A 19,216-nucleotide genomic window follows, 5' to 3' on the forward strand; every position below is an offset into this window, starting at 1 on the left:
ACTACATAGCTGCTTTGATTTGACTGACTTGAATATATTCAAAGAATCCTCCAGTGACCTAAATGAATACACTGATGCTGTAGCATCATATATTACCTTTTGCGAAGAGTCCTATATCCCCACTAAAAAGGGCATCAGGTACAATATGATAAACCCTGGTTTACATCACATCTTAGGAAGCTGCGCCTCGATAAAGAAAGGGCATATCGTACAGGCAATAAAGTCCTCTACAAAAATGTGAAATACAAACTGCAGAGTGCCATTACTGACGCAAAAAAAAGATTATTCTAAAAAACTTGAGGAAAAATGTTCTACAGCTGTCTCGTCCACAATATGGAAATCTCTACATGAAATTACCAACTACAGAAAGAAATCTCCACAATCACTACACAACTTGCAGCTTGCAAATGAACTGAATACATTTTATTACAGGTTTGACACTACCAACAAAAGCCAAACACACCAAGTCAATCTGCATAATTTGCATCTCTGCAACAGGCAAACTGAGCACTCCTCCAGCCAGCCAACGTCTCCACCCTGTGTGGTGCCTCAGCATCTACACAACACAGGAGGCCAGACACAACCTGCTAACCTGTCCCCAGATGTGCATGCTCTACCAATATGCCAATCAGATGTAAACAAACTCTTCAAAAGACAGAAAACAAATAAAGCACCTGGACCGGACTCTGTAACTGCGAAATGTCTGAAACTCTGTGCCGTATTCACAGACATATTCAAATCATCTCTGGAACTCTCAATTGTCCCTGCCTGTTTTAAAGAGTAACTGTCAGGCTGCAAAAGCTAATTTGAACCTCTATTCTCCTGTGTTAAACAGTTTAGAAGGAAGCCAAAAAGGCAATACTGAAGTTAAAAATCTCTCTTACTTTTGATGTGTGCTGAACAGCAAGGCTGTTGTTCCCAAGCTCTTAAAAGGACGAGAGGCCGCATACCATACTGCAAAGCATTCTAGGGCTACTTCTCCCCACCTTGAGTCCTCCCCTCGGCTGCTAGTGAGAAGTTACAGGCTCATGTTACAGCAGCTTGTAATGCAGTCCAGCTCACAGCACTGAAAAATCACAGGGCAGAGTATACTGCATGAGTCCGCTATTGTTCCTAGCCACATGGCTAATTAATATTCACTGCACAGTAGTGTTGTCCATTACGATCTTTTTTTGTGAGTCGAATCATCAGGAAGCAGGGAGGACATGACGACACAATTGGCTTCATAGGAGACAGACAAACATGGAGCCTGCCATGAGCTGTCAGGAGCATCATTCTCTGCAAATACTATATAAAAATTCTGTGAAATCCAAATGTGGACAGTGAAATGCATATGTAATGTAAGTACAGCCAATATTTAGCTACTGATATGTGGTTTTTTCTCTGAGACCTTATACCTAACAGCTCCTCTTTAAAAGCTCAATCATTGTACCAATTCCCCTAAAAAATCAAAATCTACATGCTTAAACGATTACAGGCCTGTTGCCCTGACATCATGGTTATGAAAGCATTTGAAAAACTGATAATGGCTTATCTTAAATCCATCACAGATCCCCTGCTGGACTCTGCAATTTGTCTACAGGCCTAATAGATCAGCAGAGGACGCCGTTAACATGTGTATGCACTATGTACTACAGCATCTAGACACCCCAGGAACCTACACCAGGATTTTATTTATAGATTTCAGCTCTGCATTCAATACCATAATACCATCCCTGCTACACAGCAAGCTCTCCCAGCTACACATACCTGAACCTATCTGCAAATGGATAACCAATTTCTTAACCAACAGAACTCAGCATGTTATACTTGGGAAACACACATCAAGCTCTCTGACAGTCACAGGCACCCCAGGGCTGTGTGCTTTCCCCACTCACCTTACACCAATGACTGCATCTCCACAGATCCATCTGTTAAGGTTCTGAAGTTTGCAGATGACACAACAGTAGTTGGTCTCATACAAAACGGGGATGAGTCTGCATACAGACATGTAGTGGGACAGCTTCCCCCTGGTGCAGCAGCAACAACTTGGAACTAAATGCTCTCAAAACCATGGAGATGATAATAGACTTTAGGAGCTCTCCCCCCCCAGCACCTCTCCTTAACCATAAAATGGATCCACAATAACCCAGGTAGAGTCATTCAAGTTTTTTGGGTCCATGATCTCAAACAACCTAAAATGGGATAACAATACAGCCACTATCGTCAAGAAAGCGCAGCAGAGGATGTACCATCTACGGCAGCTGAGAAAATTTGGCCTACCTAAAAATCTAATGGTGCAGTTCTATACTGCAATCATCGAATCCACCATAACATCATCTATGACTGTATGGTTTGGCTCCTACTCGGCATTAGAAAAGGGGAGGCTGCAGCGCATCATCCGATCAGCGGAAAGGATAATTGGCTGTAGCTTACCTTCCCTGCAGGATCTTTACGTTAGCAGGTGCAGAAAGAGAGCAACCAAAATTGCCTCTTACCCCTCTCACGCAGCTCACTCCATCTTCCAGCTCATGCCTTCAGGAGTACGATTCCGGTCAATCGCAAGACACAGGGACAGCTTTTTTCCTCAGGCGGTAACCATACTTAATGCTGAACCACGCTAGAGCTGCTAGGACAGCAGGGATGGTCGGAAATGCCAATTTCCGATTTCGTGGTAATTCGGCATTCCGCCATTGCCAAATACCGATTCCGTTTTCCGCTACCAATTTCCGCATTCCAATGCGGAATTTCCGCCGGAAAACACGGAAATTCCGCCCGACTTTAACATCAATTTTCTCAAAAACTATAAGATCTTTTTGAAAACTTTTTTTTGCATCTTGTTTAGAAGATTCTGTTTAATAAACCCTGAAAATTTGGTGTTTCTAGGACATACGGGGGCTTTGCTATTAACCGTTAAAGTCGGCAGATTTTTCCTGTAATGTAAATGCAGAAAATAGGCATTAGCAGATTTTCTACATTTTACATTACAGTAAAAATCTGCCGAATTTAACGGTTAATAGCAAAGCCCCCGTACGTTCTAGAAACACCACATTTTCAGAGTTTATTAAACAGAATCTTCTGAACAAGATGCAAAAAAAGTTTTCAAAAAGACCTTATAGTTTTTGAGAAAATCAATGTAAAAGTTGGGCGGAATTTCCGCGATTTCCGGCGGAAATTTCCGCGATTTTCGGTGGAAATGCGCCTAACGCACTTGCATTACCGATTTCCGCATTCCGATGTGGAAATGCAATTTCCGATCGGAATTTCGGAAATTGCATTTCCGCGGAATCCGAATGAGCATGCCTACTTGAAAGTAATCAGCACAGAACTGAAAATGAACAGTTCTCACCTTGCTTACTGCCACAATACTCACAATACTGTCCTTGACTTGTAATATACATACTGTCTGTCCTTGTATTTTTTTTTTTTTATTAATTATTATTATTATTATTTTTTGTGTTTGCGCAACTGCCAAGACAAATTCCTTGTAGGTGCAAAATTACTTGGCAAAATAAATTGATTTTGATTCTGATGTTTTTTTTCAAATGATTGTTTCGAATGATTCTGATTCAGACCCCACTATGTTTGATTTAAATGATAGCAACACATTTACTGAGCAAAAAGCAAAAGCCTCTCAGGTTTTTGACAACTCTTTGTTTTCATAGACTAGTTCTAAATATCTAGTTCTATTATTATTATTATTAATTGTATGTATAAAGTGCCAACATATTACGCAGCGCTGGACAATAAATAGGAACAATAAATAGTTCTAAAGTCCAAGTAGGGCAGACAATTCCGTAGAGGCAAAGTGGTCAATTGCCCCAGGGCCCTATAGAGCCTGTAGGGGCCCCAAAGATGTGTGTTCCCTCCAGCTATGGTGGCCCCACAGATGCCTGACATGGAAAGAAGTCCAGAGTGGAAGCACAGTGCTGCCTCCTGTGTCATGTCTGGATTAGGTAAGACCCTAATGTGCATACACTCTGAATTTGTAAGGAAATGAAGGAAAGGAATAATGGGGTCCCCTACAATGTAATTGGAGAAATATGATGGACACCTAATGATTTTGGTTGCTAGCAGTTTGGTGGGATAGGTCCTGGGAGTTGGCTCGGGGGCTGCGGGGGGATCATTGCTAGGGCGGACCCCAAGTTACTTTTGCCCTGGGACCCAATGTAGCTAGAACCAGCCTTGAAGCCGTACAATGGTGATTAAACAGAAATACTGCTTACTCTTAATTTCCTTCCGAAGACAGTTACTTTTCCTTTTGTTTGTTCTTTTCTGAGACGCCATTCAATTGAATTCAACCCATTCTCCATAGGCAAAGAAATATTGCGTCTTCCAATAGTAGGCATTACTGTGCCAGCCAAAATATGGGGTTCGCTGTGGAAACTGATACCCAACCCATTGGCATACATGACTCGAAGTGTCCCATTACTGCATAGCTGATAACTGTTCCGTACTTGATCTGTGAAAAAAACAGTGACTGTGAGTACACTATGTTGATAACAAGCTATATGATGCAGTAAAAGCTTGATATTAAAACATAAACATATGTCAATGAGATGTAAATAATGACAAGTGAATGCAGAAATATGCATATTTTAATGCAAAGTTATGAGACCAAAAATGGCCAAAAAAATGGACTGTTCCAATCCTACCACATCTTCATTCAATCCATTTTCAAGGTGCATATTAAAGATGCATCTCATTGATCATCCCTACCCAACAAGTCAAAACTAAGTTCATTTTAGTGCTGGCTAAAATCTATTGTGATGAAGAACATACTAGGTTTATCTTACCACTGGGGTATTTAAATAATATTTCACTTCATCCAGATGCTGCACTCTCATGTACTCTAGAAGAGATCCCTCTTCAATATAGTCCTCAAAATAAACAATTTATTTTTAAATGTTTAAATAATATAAATGTATAGTTTTATAACCCACATCCATAATGTATTATTTAAACATTAAAGATCTATACTGAAGAATCAACATTATAGAGATAATATATAATCAATAACAGTGTCAGGATCTCTTCTGTAGCATGTGTCAGAAAAGTGTCAGAATCTCTGATGTAGCATGTTCTGTCGGTTGCAGTGGGACTGCAACCGAGCAGTTCTGACTTATCTGCTTGCATTCAGTTGCGCATTCGCAATAAGTCTCATTGTCATTTGCAATCACTCTGCAGTTCAGAGCAGCTCAGGATGCTGTCATAACTCCTCCTTTTGGTTGCTACAGTTGAACTGCAGCCAGATAGCCCTGGATTCCCTACATGCATGTCGATGCATAGTATTGCATGCATTTGTTATGAGAGTCTTTCAGCTGGCAGCTTGTGATCAAGCTGGCTCAGGATTGCAAAATTACCATTCAGCTGTGTGGGAATTTGCATGCCTGCATTCATTGGCTGATGCCGACATCAAAGTCTGCCTCCCATTTCAGACCCTGCCAGATATAGCATTCAGCTCTCTGAGTTGTCGTTGGGTCTATACTGTGAAAGTTGTTATTGTACAATTGTATAATGCCTTGCTCTGTATTTCCATGCCTGCTGGACATTTGCTGACCTGCAGGGGTCAGTAAAGTCCTTCTGATCCTGATAGTTAGTTCTGCCAGCACCACATTGATGACTGGTAGTATTCGTAGTATTCCTTCTTGCCTTGTTTTTGCCTTGTTCTTGAGGACGTAACTAAAGCAGCGGTTGCCATTAGTTATGCTCCTACCTGTAAGTCTTGTCTATCTCAGTGTGAATGTTGCCGTCGCTGGAGCAGCGACTAGATTGGCAAAGGATTCTGTCTGTCTGTTTGTCTGTCTTGTCAATTGTTATTACTTGTGCTTTAGCTAGTTTCTTGATAAATATATATGCAGATCTGTGAATATATATTTTTCCGTTAGTTGAGCCGTTTGTTATTTTTCTGAATTAACGTGTATGACCTTAGCCTGTTATCGACTCTGATTCCACCTAGTCCACTGTACCACTGCCACCTGATCTATTGTGTATGACTCAAGCCTGTTATTGACTATGTCTGTTGTATATTGTATCATAGCATCTAGTGTGATAGGCGGCCTAGAGCTGCAGTTGCTCTGGGTAATCTTGCTCCCTTGTTCATTACTCCTGTGTCCATCTGTGTAGCCTCTTTCATTACCCAGCTACATAGTCTGGAGCACACACGCTGACTCAAAGTATGCCTCCCGTCCCTAGCATTACATTATGTCAGGCCAAACACAAACCCAAATGGAGGAGGGCACACACAGTGAGTTATGGTTCCTTGTTTTTCAAAGAATTGAAAAGCTTGACTGTGAAACAGCAAGCAAATTTTTGCCTGAATTGATTTTTGTTAACCTCAGATTTTCAGGCTACACCTTTTTCTACCTGGGCTGATCAGATAGTTTGCACTCTGTTCAAAGGCAAACTTTTTGATTAGGCAATTGATGTTTTGAATCACACTACTCTGAGAGAAAAGCCTCTAGAATGTATAGCTTTTGTGATCCATAACTGGTTAAGAATATCCTCATTACCATATCCTGTCAATGAACTCCTGATTGCTAGTCAATCAAATATGTCATCAGCAGCTTTTAAAATCAATCAATATGCAAGCAATTCCACTAAATGTATTGTTCCACAGTCACCCAGTGTAGCAAAGTCTAAAGTCTTGAATAAAGCTAAACATAAACATTCCAGAAAATGTTCACAACCAGCAGTGTCGTTGCCCATAGCAACTGTGCATCAGATCCATAGTCAGACTCTGTCATTAGCAGATAATGAAATTCAATTGTCATTCATGGGAGTCAAATGGACTTATGAAACTACCAATGAACTATCCTTGCTAGCCAGGGAGAATAAAGATTTTTGTTTAAAAGAATTGTCTGAATATTCTTATGAGGAAATATTACAGAGTATTGAGCAAATCAAATTGTTTGTGCAGCAGGGAAAATTTGTATACCCTGCAGTTCAACAATTGTTGCAGGTCCTGGAAATTCTTAAGAATAGGAACTCCATACCTACTCCATACTGTAACAGTCTGCTCAGCTGTCTGCACGGGCAGACGGCTGTTTGTCCATTCCTTAAGTCTGAGGGCTGCAGGTCTCTGGAAAAAAGACCTGCCCGTGCTTTGCAAGTTTCAGACCTGCTCTGCTGCTGGGCAGTCTGCATACACTTATCATGCAAATGGCCTAGCTGCCTCCTTTGAAGGCTTGCAGTATAAATACCATATGTTCCCAGAGTACTTTGCTGCTCATAGAGGTTTGTTCCTGTTGGACTCACCTGCAGTGTCAGCCACTGCTATCTTAGTATAGTTATTCTTGGGGAGTGCTCCTTGCAATCCTAGTTAGTGCAGTCAGTTTGTATATTTTTGTACTGCCTATTCTGTCCTGTCTTGTCTGTCGCGATTGCGCTGTCGCCAGCGGCGGTTGATAGCAAATCGCTCTGTCTTGTTTGGATCGCACTAGCCTCTAGCTGTAGCAGCTGTGGATCCTTCTGATCTGAGTTCCTGGAGTGTTAGCTGGAGCAGCGGTTGCTACGGGCTATCTCATCTGTCTGTCTTGTTTGGATCGCACTAGCCTCTAGTGGTAGCGGCTGTGGATCCTTCTGATCTGAGTTCCTGGAGTGTAAGCTGGAGCAGCGGTTGTTACTGGCTACCTCATTTGTCTGTCTTGTCTGTTTGTGCTCATTTGTGTTACTTGTGGCTAGTTAGGGTGGCACGCTTATCACTGGGCGCCTAACGTGCGGTGATCGTGCAGAAAACGCGTTCGCTGTTGCGAATGAGTGCGGTGTTCGCGTTTAGCTAGCGTTTGTTATTTTCTTTATCCTCTGAGTGTAGTTTGCTGTGCCTTTGCTCCTCTCGTGCTCTGTCCTGCTCAGTCTGGTGTCACTATTTGTGGCAATCGTCATTCTTGCGATTGCGTTCCCACTTTGTTTCCGCCGTTGTGTGTTCACCGTCGCTGGGTGGCGACTAGTTTGGTGGACACACATTGAGTCTGTCTCTATGCTCTCTCTCTTTGGGGGCTATCTTGCCTTGCGTTGCTGCTTTTCGTGCAAATTCCATCTGGCATTTGTGGCAGCGCAGAGGGTTTATTCCTCTGCACTCCACAGCTCCATCTGCCGGTGGGAATTCCCCTCTACTGGTGCTTGCACCAAAAGCTGGGTTCTAGTATCTTGACACGCTTGTGGAGGATTTCCTAAGTGTCAGCGCACATCTTTTGCGCTAACCACGGAGATATCCCACAATCGTTACAGGTAGTAGATGATTTCTATGCCATGTCTTAATAGGGCCCACCTTATTCTCTGGACGGATCTGGTAAACAGGAAGGCCAGGAAGCTGTGCACAAACAATGTAGGGTTTCTGGCTCCACCTATAAGCCAACTTATGTTTCCCTGGTATACCTAAGTTTTGCAGTAGGACTCGGTCTCCTGGCTTAAAATCATGAACACGAACCTTTAGATAATATCTATTCTTGTTTTATTGAGCCCGGATATCAGCGGTAGCTTGGGCCTGATCAAAAGCATTTTTAAATACTTTCTCAGTCGATCAACATAACCTTTATGAGTTGCAACGGAAGCTAATGTCCCAAAAGCTAAATCCACAGGAAGATGAGCTTCTCGCTCGAACATGAGTAAGTAAGGGGAATATCCTGTGGCATAATTTTTCGTGCTATTGTATGCATGAACAATCGTTGCTAGATGATGACTCCAGTGTTGTTTCTGCTCTTGAGAGAGAGTACCCAACATGTCTAGAAGTGAACATTGAGGGTGGTAGGGGGTTGTTCGAGACTTCTGTACCCCTAACATTGTTAGAAGTTCTCTAATCATCTTGCTCTCAAAGTCTCTTCCTTGGTCAGAATGGAGTTTTCTGGGTAACCCATAATGGACAAAGTACTTTTCCACCAGCACTTTTGCAACGGTTGTGGCCTTCTTATCTTTTGTAGGAAACGCCTGAGCATACCGAGTGAAGTGGTCAGTAACAACTAAAATATTGCTATATCCTCCTCTATCAGGCTCCAAACACAGGAAATGGTCCATTGGTCCCTGGCTCTGGAGATGTCCCATCGGGGCAGCCTGGACAGGCAGTGTCTTTCGCTGAATGCTCCTTATACATGAATGACAGTATTCTTCTATCTCTTCTCATGCCGGGCCAATAGAATGGATCTCATATGAGACTTAGGGCTTGATTCACAAAGCGGTGCTAACTGTTAGCACGCCTGTGAAAACCCCCTTAGCACGTCTAAACAAGCTTTTCGCGCATAAAACTTTACGCGCGCAAAACTTTATGCGCGTAAAACTTTACGCACGTACTGCACAGAGCACAGGGCGCACCGCGCGAAGTGCCCATTAAAGCCTATGGGACTTAGTGCGCGTAAAACTTTGCGCGCGTAAAACTTTGCGCGCGCAAAGTTAGCGCACGATCTGATTGAGAAATCCGGTGCTAACCTACTCAGCACCCTGGTTAGCGCGTCTAAAGACTTTAGACGTGCTAAGTAGGTTAGCACCGCTTTGTGAATCAAGCCCTTAGTGTGCGTTCCACACCTAGGTGTCCATGGTCATCATGAAAAGCAACTAATACAGTGTTCCGATGTTTCTCAGGAAGCATCAACTGCCATTTCTCTTCTGAGTTATCAGCAGGTGCCCGACGATAAACTAATCCATCTCGTAGCTGAAGACGGTTCCACTCCTTATGCAAAAGCTTTGCACCCTCTGTGGTAGCAGTCTTTAACATCTCTGGTTTTTGACTCTTCAAAGCTTTGAGGACTAGCTGACATAAAGCATCATTATACTGGTCATTCCGCAGATCTTGCCTAGTGAGTGAGGGTAGATTAGTGGCCTGAACTCCAGCCAAGTTGCAGTACAGGTCTGGAACACTAGCAGCTCTTACTCCAATGTTTTCAGCTACCCCTGCCCTCACACCTTGGTTCTCAACTCCTTGACATACGGCTTGTACTCCTTCTGGTGTGAGCCGTATCCATTTCTCATTAGGTGACTGTGTCTCATTTAGTCTTCTGGATAAGGCATCAGCGTCCTGGTTGTCCACTCCGGGCCTATATTTAAGACTGAAATGGAACTCAGCCAGAGCCGCTACCCAACGATGCCCAGTAGCATCCAATTTGGCAGTAGTGATAAGGTAAGTAAGGGGATTGTTGTCTGTTTTCACTTCAAACTCTGCACCATAGAGATAATCCCTTAGTTTGTCCACCACAACCCACTTTAATGCCAAGAACTCCAACTTGTGAGTTGGGTAATTCTTCTCCGAAGGAGTCAGACTTCTGCTAACATAGGCCACTGGTCGCAGCTGACCATTTGACTCTTGGTACAGTACTCCCCCGAGTCCATCCTGACTGGTATCGACATGTAGTTCATAAGGCTTGGATGGACCAGCATAGGCCAGCACAGGTGCATGTGTCAAGTTCCACTTCAGTTGCTGAAAGGCTGTCTCACACTCTTCTGTCCACCTCTCCTGGATAGACTCCTTGGACCTTTTAGGCAGAATAGCTCTTGAAAATCCCTTCTCTTCAGAATCACTTTGTAGAAGCTCATTTAAATGTTGAGCTACCTTAGCAAATCCTTCCACAAAGCACCGGTAATATGAGCAGAACCCCAAAAAGGATCGCAGTTCTGTAATTTTGTGAGGTATAGGCCAAGTGGTTACTGACTCCACCTTCTTCGAATCTGTGGCCACTCCTTCTGATGAAACAACATGTTCAACATAGGTGACTGAGGGTAAGCAAAACTGGCACTTTTCTAAAGAAAGCTTGAGCCCCTCTTTCTGAAGACGGTCCAATACTTTCTTCAGCCGGTGCTCATGTTCCTCTAGAGTCTTCCCAAACACAATTACATCATCAAGATATACCAGGACCTTTAGCAAATGCATATCTCCTACTGTCTTCTCCATCAGTCTTTGAAATGTTGCTTGGGCACCTGATAACCCTTGAGGCATTCTGTTCCATTCAAAGAATCCCACAGGGCAGATTAATGCTGTCCTTTCCCGATCATCAGGGTGCATAGGTATTTGGTAATACCCACTACGTAAGTCCAACACACTGAACCACCTGGCACCAGTAAGGCACTGTAATGCATCTTCTATGCGAGGCGTTGTGTATTGATCCGGGATAGTGCGGCTGTTAAGGGTTTGATAATCAATGCGCATTCTAATGGAACCATTTTTCTTTCGGACAACAACAATAGGGGAGGCATAGGAGATTCTTGATTCTCTGATGACTCCAGCACGTTTTAACTCTGCTATCTGTTCCCTAAGGTCTTCCAAGTCTCCCAAGGGAACTCGCTGTGATCTCTCTCTGAATGACTTATCTGTCAGCCTGATGCGGTGTTCTGCACTCTTCGCACACCCTACATCAGTGGCAGTGGCTGGATAGTGTAATGGTTAAGGGCTCTGCCTCTGACACAGGAGACCTGGGTTCGAATCTCGGCTCTGCCTGTTCAGTAAGCCAGCACCAGGGTTGCCAACCTAATTTCTAATTTTTGACGGACAAAAGGCCCAAAAAAGCAGGACACCCAAAATTTTGGACGGACAAGGGGCGGAGTTGGGGGCAGAGTCAAAAGCGCACTTTTAAGTAGAGTTGAGGGTACGCTAAGCTCTGGGCATTATTATTATTTTTTATATTTATATAGCCAGGGCTGTGAAGAATTTTTGGGTACCTGGAGTCAGTTGTTTCATAGACTAAGGCGGTCGGAGTTGGATGATTTTTGTACTAACTCTACAGCCCTGTATATTGCACTGCCATTTTCTGCAGCACTTTACAGAATACATATTCATGTCACTGACTGTCCTCAGAGGAGCTCACAATGTAATACTGTCATAATTGTCCTACCATATTATTACATATTTACAGGGGCGTAGCAATAGGGGTTGCAGAGGTAGCGGCCGCATCGGGGCCTTGGGGACAGAGGGGCCCCAAAGGGCCCTCCCTCAACTACAGTATTAGCTCTCTATTGGTCCTGTGCTCATAATAATCACTTCTGTAGATACTTTGAATTGTGGTAATCATTAACAAACTGTTCCCCATCCCCTTCTTGCTCCTCTGACACTGTAGTTGCCATTGGCAGGTTTTGGAACGCCATAACAATTGTCATGCATAGAGTACTTGGGGGGCCCCAATGTAAAACTTGCATCGGGGCCCAGAGCTCCTTAGCTATGCCACTGCATATTTATACTGTATAGCTCTAAAATCTACTGCAGCACTTTACAGAGTACATTGTCATGTCACTGACTCCTCAGAGGAGCCCACAGAGGTGGGCCAACTTTTTGACTTGAGGGCCACACTGGGTTCCCAAGTTTGATTGGGGGACTGGAGTAGAATAGAAGTAAAACTGGGTGTTGCCACATCATGACATGATCAGAGCTAACTGTAATATAACAAACAGTGTAACGCAAAGACAAAACACAGGCAAAGTGACCCTAACAGTAATTAGACAACGTCCCCCCACCAACAAACAACAAAGGCCCAGGGACAGCAGGCAAACCCCTTCAGACAGCAAATCCAAGGTAGACAAGGAATTGCACACCACCAATGAGGTGCCGGATCAAAATGTAAACCATAAAAATCCAGGGGATCCGCACACTCGGTGAACCAAGTCCACTTTATTCCAACATAGTGACACAATTCCATTCCATAGACCAACGATTCATTTCGGGGCCTCGTGGGGTCCCCTTTGTCAAGGTAACAACCAAGGTCACCATTCTGTGTTGTTACCTTGACAAAGGGGACCCCACTGGGCCCCGAAATGAATCGTTGGTCTATGGAATGGAATTGTGTCACTATGTTGGAATAAAGTGGACTTGGTTCACCGAGTGTGCGGATCCCCTGGATTTTTATGCCCTCAGACAGCAAGACACGTAATTCGGCACTCGGCAGCTTTCTCCAGAAAAATGCATCTAATGGAAAAGCATTTCCCTAGAAAATTGGCAGCGTTTCCCTAGAAAATACACATAATAGCACAGCATTTCCCCAGTTGGAAACAGCACCTAGTCTGTTACGTGAAAACGTGCCAAGGTAATTTAGTTCAGCGAAGGCTATAAGGAGATAGCGATCAGCATGTAGAATAAGCTCGGCAGGTGTTCCTTCTGACAGCCCTGATCACCACCAGCTGCCTAATTTACAAGTGAGCCATTAAGGCCCGTACACACGCCGGACTGGAGGCAACGACGGGTCCGTCGTTACCTCCCGCTGGGTGGGTGTGCCAACGACAGTCCGGCGTGTGTACACACTGTCGGCGGACTGATACGGCCGTTTCAGAGCGATCCGCCGGGCGGATCGCGCTGAAACAGCTGTATCAGTCCGGCGACAGTGCGTACACACGCCGGACTGTCGTTGGCACGCCCACCCAGCGGGAGGTAACGACGGACCCGTCGTTGCCTCCAGTCCGGCGTGTGTACGGGCCTTTAGCCCTGCTCTGGACTGAGACAGATATATCTTCATACCTGGTTGGACTGGCTCTGGCCACCCTTAGATTCTGGGGAGAGGAAGACAGTCACTGTGCTGATTAAACAAGCAGCATGCTCTCTCTGTCCCCTGCAGAAAAAGAGGGAGGGGTTGTTTGGACAAGCACCATGTATACAACATGTAATCTATAATACTAAACCCAATAATATATAGTTACAGGGCGGGCTAAGGAATACACAAAAAGAGCAGGTGTAAGAGCCCTTAAAGAAACAGCATCAAACTGACCAAATAGTATTGCAAGTCTTTACTGAACAAAAGTAACACTAAACAAACTTAAAAGTAATTAAAAGTCACCAAAGGGGACAGGTGGAATGGTCCCACATTACCCCACCTATCATGCAGTCCCCAGGCCCAGTCCCCCTCCAGTGACAGGCAGCAAAGCTCCTCTCCTCTAAGTCTCCCCCTGTCCCCCACTGGACCCAGACCAGTCTCAGACTCCCAGCCCCCAGGGGTGCCTCTTTCTCTCACAGACACAGAGACTCACAGTGAGTGTGCTGGGTCGGCTGTTCCCTGCGCTGGTCCCTCCTGGCAGGCGGCGGCGGCGGCTGCAGTGCTGGGCTCCAATCAGTCTGTGGACTCACTCAGCCAAGGCTCAGGCTGCTCCTGCTCGGCTGCCTGGCGCTGCGACCTCAGCTCCGACCTGCCGTGCAGTGACACTCGCTGTTCTGCTCCTCCTTCTCGTCGTGACTCGCTGCCTGCTGGGCTAGGCCGGCTGCCTGCATCTCTTATTGGGCAGGCACCGGTGCCAAATAGACGTTTGCTGATTGGAAGGGACACCCGGGGAGGAGAGGGCGGCTGAGGGAGACTGAGGCAGGGGGGAAATAGAGCGTGCATAGCACAAGGCGCATGCGCAGAATAGATTTGCAGAAATAATGCATGTTTGGACGGACGACTGCCCAGGAAATACGGGCAGTACGGACAGCTGTATTTTAAGTGCTTTAATACGGACAGTCCGTCTTTTGACGGACGCTTGGCAACCCTGGCCAGCACCTATTTCAGTAAGGAGTTTCTTGGGCAAGTCTCCTTAACACTGCTACTGCCTACTGAGTGCGCTCTAGTGGCTGCCTCGCAAGCGCTTTGAGTCCGACAGGAGAAAGGCGCTATACAAATACTATAATACTGACAAATAAAAAGTAGTAATATGGTTCCACCCCTATCAATTATATTAAACAGTTCAAAATTCACACGAAGGCGGGGTTTTTTGTAAACCCAAAAGTTCTCTTTTATTCTCCACTTTTCTCTTCAGAACGCAAGTGATAAATGTAGATACGACATCAGACCTTCACATACAAATGCCTGACACGTGTTTCGCAGCCATAAGCCGCTTCCTCAGAGGCACATTGCAACAACACATCTGTCAAAAGATACATAGATATGTACATACCATTAGAAGCCCATGTGCAGATCAGGACAAACGGCCATACTGTAAAATAGTATTATAACTGTCTTACCCAAAGTCTAGGTCATAGAACACACCGGATCGATCTGGAACCACAACAATAGGTATATATGGCATAAATCAATATGGTCCTACAACCCTAGTAATTCATATAAACCCCTCCAATCTACATACAATACTGTGAGATAGCCAGAAGATCCACACCATGCACACCAAGAAAATCTCCGATAGAGGAGATAGTATATCTACCTCATCTAAACCACCATGCCAAAAGCAAACCATATCAGAACAGATCACCACCAGTGCATCTATATAGCTTACCACGTGCCTCGTTACCACCTACATAAGTGTGCATGCCATATGGTAATATCACAGTGTGTCAGTATGTTTTTGCACAGGGCATACCAACCCTGGGCTCCAATCAGTCTGTGGACTCACTCAGCCAAGGCTCAGGCTGCTCCTGCTCGGCTGCCTGGCGCTGCGACCTCAGCTCCGACCTGCCGTGCAGTGACACTCGCTGTTCTGCTCCTCCTTCTCGTCGTGACTCGCTGCCTGCTGGGCTAGGCCGGCTGCCTGCATCTCTTATTGGGCAGGCACCGGTGCCAAATAGACGTTTGCTGATTGGAAGGGACACCCGGGGAGGAGAGGGCGGCTGAGGGAGACTGAGGCAGGGGGGAAATAGAGCGCGCATAGCACAAGGCGCATGCGCAGAATAGATTTGCAGAAATAATGCATGTTTGGACGGACGACTGCCCAGGAAATACGGGCAGTACGGACAGCTGTATTTTAAGTGCTTTAATACGGACAGTCCGTCTTTTGACGGACGCTTGGCAACCCTGGCCAGCACCTATTTCAGTAAGGAGTTTCTTGGGCAAGTCTCCTTAACACTGCTACTGCCTACTGAGTGCGCTCTAGTGGCTGCCTCGCAAGCGCTTTGAGTCCGACAGGAGAAAGGCGCTATACAAATACTGCCATTATCATACTCATCCTTTGAGAACAATCTGCGGTGTTCTAACAGCATTGTTTGAAGTCTAATCTTCCACTCTTTTGGAATTGGGGAGTCAGCAGGGTAAAAATAGTCATCATGCAACTCATCAGCAGTCTTCTCTCGCCCCACTAAAACAGTGGGGGAAATAAGAGTGGCTGCATGCACTTGCCCTAACAGCATCCTTGATTTGAGCTTCAGTGGATAAGAAGAAGTGTTGTGAATGCTTACAGTGACTTGTCCTTGGATTCTTTCCAGAGCTTTCGTAGTAACCACTTCTGGTACTAACTCTATTCCAGATGCTTCCTCTTGACCAGGAACTCCTTCCAACAACACATGTGATCCTGGTTGTTTCCAGTTTAGCCTTACTGATGCCTTTAAGAAAGGTCACTTCCCTAGGCTGTAAAGTATGCTCCCCGGTTCCAAGTCGCCATAACTTGCCTACACCTTCTTCTGGGGCTTTCGACTCTTGAATTGACTCTTGTGCTGATAAGCTTGTCTCAACAGAGGGTGCACCGACTCTGGGGGCAGATCATAACAAGATGCAATGGGTGCCAAAATTCTTCTCACCAGATCAGTATTAGTTCCCACTATTATGGAGCTGTTTAAAGAGCCTGGAGGTCATGCACACACAATAGCCAATGTTTCAAAAGTTCCTGGGTGTCTGACTACTGTAGGATCAAATTCCAGAGTGATTGTAATATATCCATCATAAGGAAACTGCTTTTCTCCTATCCCCCAGATCTCCAACTCCTTAAGTTCTTTGAGAGGCAAATGGCTCAGGTATTTGTCATAAGAGTCCCAATATAACAAGGTCACTTGAGTGCCAGAGTCCAACAGGGCTCGAGTATAGTTTCCTTCTATTTGCACTAGAACTACTGGAGAAGGTCCTACCAATCCAGAAGGAAATTTTGGTATTGAAGACTGAACAGCTGGTATAGTGACTTTAAGTTTCTTCTTGAGCTTTCTGGATTGGTGAGAGCGCCTTTCCTGTGATAAAGAAACTGATGAGGGGTGCTGATATTTTTACCAAATGTTTTTAGTTTGGGGTTCTGAGCGCGCCCAGCCGGGCTGCAGCTCTCTTAAGCTGCTCCAGACCTTGTCTCAGATTTCTACACCTTTAAACCTATTTGTGCTGAAACTGGACTCAAAATACAGAGGAATTCCACCCACCACGACCAAGGCTACAACTACAACCAACCAGAACAATCGGATTACTTTGGATGGCAGAGATTTAAACTGGATTGAAATCCTCCATGAAGCTTACCTCTGCTGAACACACCAAGCCTTCTAACAGCTGACCTGAAACAAGACCTTCAACCTCTCTGGAAACTTGATTGCCTATGATTGCCCTCACTCCACCCTGTGAGTAATCCTTTATACATTATCCAAGGCATATGCACCAAGTGACTATTTTCCACATTTATGTTATCATTTATCTTCTAAAACAAGGAACTTTACTTAAAATAAATCTATGATCCAACTCTGTGTAGGAATGAAAGGATTTTGCATAGACCCCCTTTGATCCCAGCAGGACTCCAGAAGTACAAGCTATCTGAACAAGTCTATTGTCTCTAATGTCAACATACAAATACTCATCAAAGGACCTTTTCTCTGCATGCCCTCCCAAGAATCAATTACAAATTAACACCTCTCTGGCTCTACTCTTAAAATCCTTTGGGATACTCAGGAAATGCAGAAGGGGGCGGAGAGGTAGTGGATCCAAGTATAAAAAACATATTTGCCCTCAGAAAAGCTTAATCACAGCTACACTCTGCAATGCCAGATCGATAAATAATAAGACTGCAACTATACATGACCTAATAGAGCTCTCTGATTTGACCTTTTTGACAGAGACCTGGCTTGGGAAGCATGCAGGCCCAACTCTTGAAGCAACCGTGCCGGCCAATTATTCAATCTTGCACTGTGAGAGACAAGTCGGCAAGGGTGGGGGGGTTGCCATATGCTTCAGATCCTCCTTGAACATAAGGCCCCTGCCCATAGGCCCCACTGAAACCTTTGAATGTATTGCAGCTCAACTGTCAGCAGAAGTAAACATCAACATATTGCTCATATACCGCCCCCCAAAAAATGGTCCAGCCTTTCTTAAGGAAATATCTGAACTCTTATCCTGCGTAACAGTGGAACACCCTAGATGGATCATCCTGGGAGACTTCAATGCATGGGTGGATGATCACGACTCCCAGCTAGGAAGTGAACTACTTCTCATAATGAATGAACTGGGTTTCTCTCAGGCTATCAACCTCCCCACCCATACGAAAGGGCACACCCTGGATCTTATATTTCATTCCGGACTTTTAATATCACACATGGATATAAACCCAGTGGTATGGTCAGACCACCACGTCATCCACTTCTCTCTGACAGCACCAGCGATAAAACACAGAGGGAAAGAACTCATAAAATACCGTTCACTGAAAGATGTCTCACCCCAGCACGTTCAGAATATCCTCAACTTCGACGCATTAACCAATCATTGCGCAGACCCAGACTCCATGGTCCTGATTTACAACCATGCAGTGTCATCTGCCTATGACGCCCTCGCTCCAGTTCGCATCAAACGATCTACACCACTTCACCATGCACGGTGGTTTGACAGCTCACTAAAGGACCTAAAGAAAGAAGTGCGCAGACTAGAAAGGAAGTGGCGAAAATCTCAGAATTCAAAAGATAAACACACCCTTGTCTCTCACCGGGAAAGCTACCAAAATGCGATCACCAAGAAAAAATCCTCCTACCTATCACAGGAGATCGCAAAGGCCGCCAACAGACCAGCCCAACTATTCCGCACAGTTGATAGACTATGTAATCCATCCTGTCTAAAACCCACTATAACTCCCTCAAAGGAGCTATGTGAGAAATTTGCCTGCTACTTTGCTGACAAAGTATCTTCTATTCGGTCTCTCATTCAGTCCACAGCACCCAAGACTCATGCAACTAATGGAAATAGCTGCAAAAACAACCTAACACCCTGGACTGATTTCAAAAGTATTAGTGAGGAAGAGATCTCAGACACCCTCTGTCGTCTCCACCAGACAACCTGCGACCTGGACCCTGGACCAACTAAACATATGCTGAAATGCCCTGACCTGCTTGGTCCAGCATTTCACAAAATAGTAAATTGCTCTCTGCAAGCAGGGAGGTTTCCTACCTCTCTAAAAGAAGGAATCATCAAACCCCTTCTCAAAAAACCTTCCATGGATCCAGATGCTATGAGCAGCTACAGACCTGTCTCCAACCTCCCCTTCTTAGGTAAAGTTATTGAAAAGGCTGTCTATCTGCAACTTGAAACCAGGCTGTCAGTAAACAACATCCTGGACCCTCTACAATCTGGCTTTAAGAAACACCACAGCTGTGAAACAGCCCTCATCCAAGTCTGCAACGATC

The 19,216-nt window shown here is 44.9% G+C and overlaps 1 protein-coding gene across 6 annotated transcripts in view; it reads right to left on the minus strand.

Annotated features, from left to right (window-relative positions):
- Window positions 1-19,216, minus strand: part of TENM2 (teneurin transmembrane protein 2) — a 4,210,084-nt gene that overhangs the window by 382,712 nt on the left and 3,808,156 nt on the right. For all 6 annotated transcript variants that reach the window (XM_068277420.1, XM_068277423.1, XM_068277418.1 and 3 more), the window contains one exon: window positions 4,206-4,441. In XM_068277420.1, the coding sequence (XP_068133521.1) occupies window positions 4,206-4,441 (236 nt within the window). The remainder of the gene's footprint in view (window positions 1-4,205; window positions 4,442-19,216) is intronic.

Source organism: Hyperolius riggenbachi, chromosome 3 (assembly GCF_040937935.1).
Source record: "Hyperolius riggenbachi isolate aHypRig1 chromosome 3, aHypRig1.pri, whole genome shotgun sequence".
In the NCBI taxonomy this organism is placed as follows: Eukaryota; Metazoa; Chordata; class Amphibia; order Anura; family Hyperoliidae; genus Hyperolius; species Hyperolius riggenbachi.